At 45.9% G+C, this 10270-nt stretch overlaps 1 protein-coding gene across 4 annotated transcripts; it reads left to right on the top strand.

Moving 5' to 3' along the window:
* The first annotated feature begins 1512 nt into the window (after positions 1-1512).
* On the top strand, positions 1513-8515 carry TAC1 (tachykinin precursor 1). 4 transcript variants are annotated; one of them, XM_061350032.1, is made up of 6 exons: positions 1513-1884; positions 2826-2963; positions 3090-3186; positions 3806-3829; positions 5488-5541; positions 7868-8515. In XM_061350032.1, the coding sequence occupies exons 2-6, from the start codon at positions 2841-2843 to the stop codon at positions 7915-7917; spliced, it is 348 nt and encodes a 115-aa protein (XP_061206016.1). In that variant the 5' UTR covers positions 1513-1884; positions 2826-2840; the 3' UTR covers positions 7918-8515. The 4 variants fall into 4 exon arrangements, with proteins under 4 accessions (XP_061206016.1, XP_061206019.1, XP_061206018.1 ...); XM_061350035.1 differs by lacking the exon at positions 1513-1884 and adding an exon at positions 2073-2183; XM_061350033.1 differs by lacking the exon at positions 1513-1884 and adding an exon at positions 2085-2107.
* The last annotated feature ends 1755 nt before the right edge of the window (positions 8516-10270 follow it).

Below are 10270 nucleotides of genomic sequence, written 5' to 3'. Positions count from 1 at the left end.
TATTAAAAAAGTGAACTAAAAAAGTCTTCCTAGGAATCAGTGTTGCTCATTAGCCAAGAAATCTCACTTCCAGAAAAGTTCATAGCCTAATGTCTGGATATTGCAGGTCAAAGAAAGATTAAGCAGTCGATTTATTTTAGAAACTGAGAAAGAGAAAAATAAGCTTGACCTATTAGTCATTTTTTCACTTCCACCCAAACTATTAGAACAGTCTGAGATGAAGTACTTGAATTCATTAAAATCTCTGATGAACAGAAAGGACCCCTTTTTAATTTTTCATCTCTTGGTCTCCCCAAAAAGAAAATCTCTGTGATTTTACAGGTCAGGCTATGATTACATTAATTTTGATAAAATGCTGAATTACAGAACAAATAGGGCTTTTCATTTCAAATTCATCATACTTATCACAGACTCCTGGATGACTGAAATTATCTTCACAGGAAGCTGGGAGTACTCAGGTTTTCTGTAAAATATAAGCTTCATCAACACTCACAGGTTCGGCAAGCCTGGAATGATGTATCTGACCTTCTACTCCATTGTCATTATGGTGAACAGAAATAGCATAATGAAAAAACCCCAACCCAAACCTACAAGAAAACAATTTTCCTTCAAGGGTCTTCAAAGTTCACATATCAAAGGGATTGCTGCAGAGCTGCAGAACAGAATGCTGATGGATTGGATTCCTAGGGTTGGCTGGCTTGTTGATGGAGAGTATGAGGAGTGTTCATGCTGTGCGAGGTCTCAGTAGAGGTGCCTACAGTGGGAGCTTGGGCTATATGAAGTCCCTCACCAGGCTTCTCCAAACCACAGTTTTTCTCCACCACTCTCTCATGCAGTCTGCATTGACTTCAGAGGGACCCTCGGGTCATAAGGCCAGAATCTTATGTGCACAGTGTCTATAGACCTCCCAGAGTAGGGAAGCAGCTCATGCCTGGCTGTTCTTTGGATAATGTTTCAGGTCCTGAGGAGTATTTCTGGTCAACAGGGAGTCCTGGTATTAATCGTGCCTTTATTTAGCAAAGAAGGTGCTGTCCCCTCCCTGTGTGCAGTTATATGCCAGTGAATGGTCCTTGGAGAGAAGGTTTACCACTGTCAGCAAGGCCACCTTAATAGCAACGTAAAGCAAGCAGGTACCAGGGAGATGATTCCAGCTCCCAAGCACTCCCTTCTTTCTCGAAGGAAGCGCTCTTAGCTCCTGTTGAACTGCTCAGTGTCTGATTTAGGCTGTGGTATCACACACCATGACAACACAGGTGCTGAGGGAGCACCAAAGTTAACTGAGATGACACGTGCACAATTGACATGAAAAAAATGTGAAATGGAAGATAACCTCAACAGTTATCTGAGCAGAATGCCAGCAGCCATGCAAGGCTGTCTTAGGGGAAGGATGAAGGCAGGCATGAAGGCAGGGATGTGCTGCTGGAGAGACTGGCTCACTTCCAGTGAAGGCATCAGCCCATCAGAGCAGCCATCCTGGCTGTGCCTGCCGGCTGCCTTGTGCCGACAGACCCTCACCAAGAGCACACACGATTGCTCCCCTGCTCCCCAGACCTGCACCCGCTGCTCCTCCCACAATCCCCGCTGACGGGGCTGGCAGGACCCCTCCCGGGCACGGCCGACAGTCCCACTGCCTGGTCCGCCGGTCACCGCTCCCTGCTTTGGGCTGTCCCCGCTCACCCGATCTCTACCCACAGCTCGCCGCGGGAACTAGCTGTCCCTTCGGTGCAGGGACGCGGGGAGAAGTGAAAAGCGGTATCTACATCCTTACATCCACATCTGCACCCTGTACCAGCACCCCGCAGCCGCAGCCGTCGCCCGGGCGCTCCTTGGCACCGGCCGGGACGGGGGGTTGGCGGGGGCCCGGAGCTGCAGCAGGAGGGGAAGGTGGGACGGGACGGGACGGGACGGGACGGGACGGGACGGGACGGGACGGGACGGGACGGGATCGGCCACCCCGTGCTCCCGGCCCCGAGCAGCACCGGAGGTGCCGCGGGAGAAGGGGCGGGGGCCGCTCTGCGGGGCGGGGTCTGTCACGGGGCTGGGACGATAAAACCGAGGGTAATTTCATTTAGGCAAATGAGGCGGCCTCGGCCCTCCCCGTCTCCAGGTATATAAAGTGGGGAGCGTACCCGCAGACGGCTAATGCGCACGGAGAGCAGCGCCCGCCCTCCCCGGTACAGACGGTGCGTGTGCCTCCGGGATCCTGTCCACCCCCGTGTACCTGTATACGTGAGGATGAGCTTGTCTACATGTTTGGAGTGTGTGTCTGCCTGTATGCATGTGTGTGGGGGTCTATATGTGTATGCATCATTGGGAGGGTGCCTGAACATGCTTGTGTGACCACACGGGTGTGTGTCTGTCCCGATCTGTGTATCTGAATGTGCAAAATGTACCTCTAGGTACGTGTGTCTGTGTGTGTTTAGAGAGCTGTATCTCTGGGCAGATGTGTTTATAACTAGATGTGTATGTCCCTGGGTATGTGTGTGAGTGGGGTGAATTTGTGTGTATGCGGGAAGGTGTGAGTACCTAAATGTGCATCTGTGTGTGAGGGTGTGTTTATGTATAATTCTAAGTGTGGAGGTGTACCTCTGGATGGATGTGTCTATCTGTATGTCTGTATCTAACTGCACATCTGTACCTGTGGGGTGTATGTATATCTGTGGGGTGTATGTAGCAGTCGGTGGGGTGTTGTGGGTGTGCAGCGAGGTGTGTGTATGTGCGAAGGAGTGTGCATAGTGGGGGAAAGGTGTGAGTGTGTGTGTGCAGGGCCATGTGTGTGGATGCCCCCAGGCTGGTGCAGGTGCTTCACCCCCTGCCTCCCGCAGGACGTCGAGGCGGCGATGAGACTCCCCCTGGCTTTCGCCGTGCTCCTCCTGGCCTCGGCGCGGGCGCTGGCCGAGGAGATGGCCGCCTCCGACGACCTCAGCTACTGGTCCGACTGGTCGGACGGTGACCAGGCGAAGGTGAGACCCGGCGGGCGCTGGGCGGCCCGGGTACCGGTGTCGGGAGCGGCCGGGGCTCCGCGGGCACTGGGGATTGAGGGGGGGGGGGGGGTTCCGCTCTGAGCGCCGGCCGCTGTCACCCCCCAGGAGGAGCTGCCGCTGCCGCTGGAGCACTTCCTTCAGAGGATGGCCCGGAGACCCCGGCCCCAGCAATTCTTCGGCCTCATGGGCAAGCGGGATGCTGGTGAGCAGCGCGGGGGGTGGGGGGGGCTCCCTCTCGTCTCCCAACATGTCCCTTCTCCTTGTGCCACCCCAGACCTTACAACGGTTACCACTCGGGTTCAGTGTGATAAACCTTTCCCCAAAGATGCCATGTAGGGTGTTTGGGTACGTTTTTGGTTTTTGCAAGTTTAATACCAGATAAACTCACTAATTGGGAAAGAGTAGGTTTCCCATCAAAGCGCTAGGTGAACACAATTATAGCATGTAAATACCAGTAAGGAGTATTGCAATAATTCATGGGTCAGGAATTGGTCATGCCACTGAATTGCCCAAATGTGGATATCTGTTGTGTATACAATTATTGCTGTGTTTTCCACATGTTTACCAGTACAAGAATTGATCTAAGAAACTGGAGCTAAACAGTTCTAAATTGTGTGAGTTTAGCTAAAACAGGTTTTTGTACTCATTGCAAAGAGAAATGCAGTTATAAATGATCACCTACATGGAATATGTGTACAGCAGTTTCTGTATTTCACTCTTCCAAGCATTGCAGTAGCATCATTTGTATATGTCAATCCTCTCTCAACAATTCTTTTTTCCTTTTTTTTTCTTTTTCCTCTTTCCTTTCCTCTTCCAATCAGGATATGGCCAGATCTCTCATAAAAGTAAGTTTTAAAAAAGCAAATACCTGAAGTATTTTTAAAAGTTTTCATATATTTAAATGAGGAGTAGGGTAGTTGGGGGATTAGTTAGAAGGTGATTGGGTTCAGCTAAGGACTGGCAGCACCAGTGGTGGAGAAATACTCTGTTAAAGGATTCATGCACACACACACGTTCCCGTACAGCCATGAGCCTATACATCATCTGAGCTGCCACAAGCTTTGAGATTTCAATCCACATAATGTGTGGATGCTGCAGCTCTCTTATTTCCCCAGGGGGGGATTCTGTGAGCCTTTCTCGTTGGCAAGGCAGGCTTACTGCCAGACTTGGAGAGGAGCAATTAAGATAGCAAAATCTGGAAAATTAGAATAGCGAATTCCTAAATCCCCAGGAATGCTTCCATGGGAGAGCCCATGTCATCGCATATGAGATACTGTATCCATGCTCTCAGTGTTGTCTGGTTGGGAATCAGACCCCTACTAACAGCAGGGGTTGATTGATGATGTGCTGCCATATAAATAACACATCTTGCCCTGTTAATAAGTGTGCCTTGTTTTGCATCTGGATAACAGTAAGTGGGAGATGTTACCAGCAGAGTGGTGCTCCCTTGTTCTGCACAGGGATAATTTTAATCTCTGAATTTGTCTGAAGGTGCTCAGACAGGTGCTGGAAGACTTAATAAGAAAAACTGATACCATATTCTGTGAGACCTCTGCCCACAGGGGTCAGTAACTGTCCCCGTGTTCTGTTAGGCACAATGTCTTACCACTAGGATTACGTACTGGAAGACCAGTTAAAGAGTCTGAAATAAAGCTCATGTCAGATAACCTGCTGCCTATAGTAAAAAATCATAGTTTTCTGAAATTACTTCAGCTTGAATTAATACCTGTGAAGTCTGAGGGTCATTTGTCTTAGCCAAGCAAAATTCTTTCCAAAGAGAAACTTCTAAGTTTGCCTCAAAAGTCAGCTTAGAGAAAGAATGTTTTTTTTTTTCTTCTTCTTCTTTATCTGAAACTATGGCTAGCCCTATACCTGATACATCCTGTAGACCAAAACTTGAAGTAATTAATCCTCTACACATCCAGTGCCTCTAGGAGTACTAATGGGACAGGGAGGTAATATCTGAACTCATAAATATTCCAAAAATAGAGCCAGACTGTCTAGCTCAGACATGTCCAGACAGAGTCCTGTTTGCCTCCCCTTCAGTAAGGGCTCTGCCTGACCTGTGAGGAAGATTTTTCTTCCACATTAGAGAAAAAAACACCAACAGGTAGAAGAGATGCATCACGCAGATGCAGGCTAAACCAAGACACTGCCTTTGTGTGCCTTTGCTCAAATCAATAGGAATTGCTCTACGAGAGGAATGAGAAACAGTTTTTGGCTGCTGTTTTTTTCCATTCTAATTAAAAAATAAAATAAAACCACAAACCAAAACAAAGTCTAATTTAGTGAGAAGGTGTCCACCAACTGGCCTGTGCCTTGGTCTAACCTGTTTCGTCTGATTAATCAGACTGATGTTCATCCTCTGTTGTTCAAGTGGTGTGAGCAACTAGTCTGAGAGATGAACAGTTTTGGAACCTGTGTCTTTCTTCCCATAAGAACACGTTATCTAAAAGCCTGCTTATTTAAAATGTATTTAAACATGCCCAAATATATTTTTCAGGGCATAAAACAGACTCCTTTGTTGGACTTATGGGCAAAAGATCTTTAAATTCTGGTATGTATATGACTAAATCTGGTACTTGATGATATACAGCCTCTTCATTCTGTTGCCTGTTTGTTCTCTCCCAGCAGATGGAAGAAGCAGACTTTATATAGTGTAGACCTAGGGTTCTCTGAGAAAGGATCAGGATTTCCTTGGTTAACAAGGATGTTTCAGAGTCTGCTTCAGTGCAGTGCTCGAGGTGATCAGGCTGGTCTGAGCAGCGAGCAAGGTAGAAGTCCCCAGGGCGTTTCCCTTATTGCCCTGTCCTTGCCAACGTCATGTTTGCCTGAAAATGTAAGGCTAATTTAAGGTGGTGATCCCAAACCAGGGATGTCCCTAGGTAAAGCGATAACCTTTTCATCTCTGAAGATGATTATTCCTCAAACTTGGAGCAGAATGTGGATCTGCCATTAATACTGCCTCATTCTGCAGGTCAAGCTGTTAAGCCTTCCCAGCCTCTTCTAGCTTTTCACTTTACCTAATACCTCCCTCCTCCCCCCCCCCCCCCCCCGCCCAGGGAACAAGCGCTTTAAGCTTTGAACTGATACTGTGGTTTTCTGTTATTTTCCTGTAGTATTCATATAGGGCAGAATCCTTCCTCGTGTACACAACCCCTGTGGTACCATCATATTTCCAAATACTGGGGGGGGGGGGGGAAGCTATAGGGCTGTACAGAGGGAAACTCTCACTGTGAGACATAAAGTGTCAGTTAATTCCCCAGAATAGAAATTACAAAAAATTAAAACCCCCTAATATGTATTTCACATCTCTGAAACAGTTCTCACAATTCTGTTAAATGGATGATAAAAGTTAAATTACTAGCTGACACCTTTATATTATGTGGATACACACTGTGATCTATATTCTGCAATTATGGTTGTCAGTAACTTTTATTTTCAATTAAACCCTGTTCAGACTAGTAATATTGCTCTCTGCATCATCTTGCAAATTGCTATGTATCATGAATAATTTTGTACAATCTTATCTGTGGTGGCAATAGCTATTAAATGCATAATACCTGTAAATATATCTGCTATTACAAAAGTAAATAGCCTGGAAGTAATAAATTGGGTTTGGTTTCCACTGGGATTACATCTACATTAATATGAGAATGTAAAATACAGCAGATGTTTAAAAAAGGCAAAGATTTTATTGCCCTGATTTCAAAATTGCTGGTATAGTCAGGATACTGTTGTGTGGTTTGTATAACAAAGGGGAATAATGAAGTTTTACCCTGCTGGGCTATGTAATACCTGCCTGACAGGTGAAACTAGAATTCACTGCTTTTCTGCCCAATTCCCCGAGAGGAAAATAGTAACAATTTTATTGTGCTCCTCTGGAGGAGAAAATAGGTCCTAAGGACTGCGTAATCAAAGCAAGATCAGGAGTACATGCAAGGACTGTCACCGCTTCTCCCTACTGGAAGACTTTTAACTGGACAAGACCTTTTCTTGGTGCCATGATTTTCTTCTGCAGAAAGCCCCCGAGTGCTCTGGCAGTGTGTAGGAGCTTATGGCACCCTGCTGCTGGTGTGAGCATGGTGCTGATTTAAAGCCTTGTGTGACAGAGCAGGGCACCGGGATGCTGGTGTCTCAGTCCTTGGGTCTGACACTGACTGTCTCCCAGGCTGTGAAGTCTGTTGTATGAATGCTCCAGGTAGAAGCTAGGAAACAGTCACATGTACAGTGAATATACTGTATCAATCCATATGGGGGAAGCTCAACTCATTTTGCATTTATCGTGGTGAAAACTGAAGCATTAGTAGTTTAAAAGTGTCACTGATCCGAAATTCTGGCTCCCTGCAGAATGCAGTGCTGGATCCCCCCAAAATTAGCTACGTGTTTGCATGTGATGGCTAGGAAGACATAAGTTCCATGAAAATAATTCTCCCTTTGGGTGGAGGCAAAGATGATTCCAGTGATCAGCTACATCACCTGATGGTCAGGCTCTGCCCAAGAAAGGCTGTCTGGGTTTCCCTCTCATTTTAAAAGAGCAAAAAGGAGAGATATACTGCTACTAAAATGTTAAACATGTTACTGAAGCCTATTTTAGACTGCGGTAAGTCCACTGCAGGGTATTCTGAGGTTTGCTTAGCTCCTGCTGCAAAGTTTAGTAAAAGGTATCCCTATGTGCAGGGATTGTGGACAGGGAGGGTTTAAACCTGGCAAAGAGCTGACTGTGCAGGACAGAAGGTGGACGTGCCAATGAAGAAAGGTTCTACCCACAAGCTTACCTGAGTGCTCAGATCCATTCAGTTAGATGGTTTCCTGGGAGGTAAAGAGGCTGGGAGTTAATAGGCTGCACCATTTGCTTCATTCTGCTTCATTTTTTTTCACAGGACCCTCTGAAAGGAGCATAGCACAGAATTACGAACGGAGGCGTAAATGAGACATCCCCGTGTATTATTTATTAAACTTCGTTTGTTCTAATGGCCAATGCAGTGTAATATAAACTAACCACTGTATGGAATAATTATTTATTTAATAATAACTGATGGGTTGGTTTCTGTTTTGTTTTGGGGTGGTTTTTTGAGTTGTACATTCAATAAAATGATTATTTTTCACATTGTGGCAGTGACACGTTGTGTAGGTGAGTTGTGGTTCCAAAAGGACCGGCAGCCCTGGTGACATCTCACAATAAAGCACATCATTTGATATGACCCGTAAAGTTATGTTCACTAAACGAAGAAAGTATTATTTTGTTCATTGAAAGTGAGTCTTATCAGCTTCACAGCCAGTGCAGAACCGAGCGGATGTACAGTCTAGTGCCTCAATTTGTTTTCATGGTTTATAATGTACTGTAATTTCCATATCAAAAAATATATTTGTATCATTGCAGCATGCTTTATGTTTGTGACTACGTATCTATATATTTTAAAAAGGGGGTGGGTAAGGTCAAATGGGAATCCAAGGTCTTCATTTCATAGTCTGGAATTTTATGATAGTAACATTTTAAATAAAAACTACTCTGGGGCTTTTGCAACATACTTTCTCTGGTGACAGTGATGGAGTTATTTCCCACCTTGGTCTGGAATGAGACTTGGATCCAGGTAACAGTGGTCTGAGGCCGGAAAGAAATAACAAATTACTGACTTCCTTTTGCAGGGAGGCTGTACGCATCCTAGTGTGGGTTTGGCAAATATCTGAGAGATTTGCTACTGGAGGCAAACATTCCTGGCATTGCTCCAGGTCACACAAGGTGCCATCCATCCCAGACATGATGGAAATCAAGAAATGTGTTGTCTGAATGAAAAGGGCACAATGTAACCCCCCCGCTCCAAGTGGAATAATTGGCTATGGAATGCATCCACTATTGCAGGTTCGTTACTTGAAAGCCAACCTTTCAAGAAATTCTAAAGCTCAGGTTTGCAATAAAAGTACCTATTGGCTCAAATCCACACCATATAAGAGAAAAAATGTGAGTGGAATTATCTTTTTAATTAAAAACTCGGGTTACTGCATATCCAGGACCATCCCAAAATGCTGTGTACCTCTTGCCAGATGCCAAGGCATCTGGAGATCTGTATTCTTTCCACCTGCTAAAAGCTATTCTCTGATGCTATTATATAAGCTTTCATCACAGATGAATCAGCAGTGAAAACAGCATGTACAAATCAAATTCCAAACTAAGTAGTACAAAGCACTTAACTTGTTGTTTTCCATTTTGGAAGTGAACTCAGCAGCCTCTGTTTTCAAGTTCACCTGGACCATCCCACAACTAAACCTGTTAAGAGCAGGTGGGCATCAGCCCTCCCTCCTGCTAGCTTAGGATCAGTGCCTAAGCCTGCACATGGTTAAAACAGACCCCACTTCCACACAAATAGGACTGGCTCTAGCGGGGTGAGGGGCTGAGGCAGAGTAGCGATAGGGCTTATGTCTGACATACAGTGGTTGTACAAGAGCTCTGCCAGCTCTACATTGTGCCAAGGCTAATTTTCAAACTAATTAACTTCTGTGTGAGCTCCCACTGATCTGAACGAGGGGGGAACATTGCTGGGCTAACAGCATGGCAAAAGGACTGTGGAAATGCACATTGAATAACACTCAGTGGAGGGTGATGAGAAAGAAAAAGCTTTAACATGCTGTTTCTCAAGCCCAGAAGCCCATGATGCTCTCAGAGCTCACAGCCTGTGTGCGCTGAATTGCTAGACACAGAGAAGAAAGAAAAAGCCCACTGCTCACTCCCTGCAGTCTACAACCCTCACTAACCTCCCTGCAGAAGCAACCACTGCAAATGTTCACATCCAGAGTAAGCTACACATGACAGAGTGGGCTTTAAGTGTTTGGAGGGCAGCACAAGTACTAGTTAGCAGCACCCAGCAAAGAGCTGGGACTGGATTTTCTGGCAAAATCAGGGAATCTCCAAATGGTTTGGGTTGGATCTTTAAAGATCATCCAGTTCAACCCCACTGCAATCAGCAGGGACAACTTTCACTACATCAGTTTCTTCAAAGCCCCTTCCAGCCTGGCCTTGAACACTGCCAGGGATGGGGCATCCACAATGTCTCTGGGCAACCTGTTCCAATGACTCACCACCATCATCATAAAGAATTGCTTCCTCATATCCAGCCTAAATCTACCTTCTTTCAGTTCAAACACAGTGTTCCTTCTCCTGTTTCTACAGGCCCTGGTGAAAAGTCTCTCAGTCTGTTTTACAACCCCCCTTTATATATTAAAAGGACACAATAAGGTTTCTCCAGAGCCTTCCCTTCTCCAGGCTGAACAAGCCCAGCTCTCTCAGC

The sequence above is a fragment of the Neopsephotus bourkii genome, unplaced genomic scaffold, assembly GCF_033783945.1.
Source record: "Neopsephotus bourkii isolate Nb327-2 ecotype Australia unplaced genomic scaffold, CSIRO-AGI_Nbou_v1 NB_479, whole genome shotgun sequence".
NCBI classification, from domain to species: Eukaryota; Metazoa; Chordata; class Aves; order Psittaciformes; family Psittacidae; genus Neopsephotus; species Neopsephotus bourkii.
The sequence above is the reverse complement of the archived record's forward strand: the minus strand, read 5'-3'. Positions and strand labels throughout refer to the sequence as shown.

Excerpts from the sequence above, each read along its gene's own strand:
- TAC1 (XM_061350032.1), top strand. The coding sequence starts at position 2,841 with ATGAGACTCCCCCTGGCTTTCGCCGTGCTCCTCCTGGCCTCGGCGCGG. Across the intron at positions 3,830-5,487 it reads TGGCCAGATCTCTCATAAAA|GGCATAAAACAGACTCCTTT; the intron begins GTAAGTTTTAAA and ends TATATTTTTCAG. Across the intron at positions 5,542-7,867 it reads CAAAAGATCTTTAAATTCTG|GACCCTCTGAAAGGAGCATA; the intron begins GTATGTATATGA and ends TTTTTTTCACAG.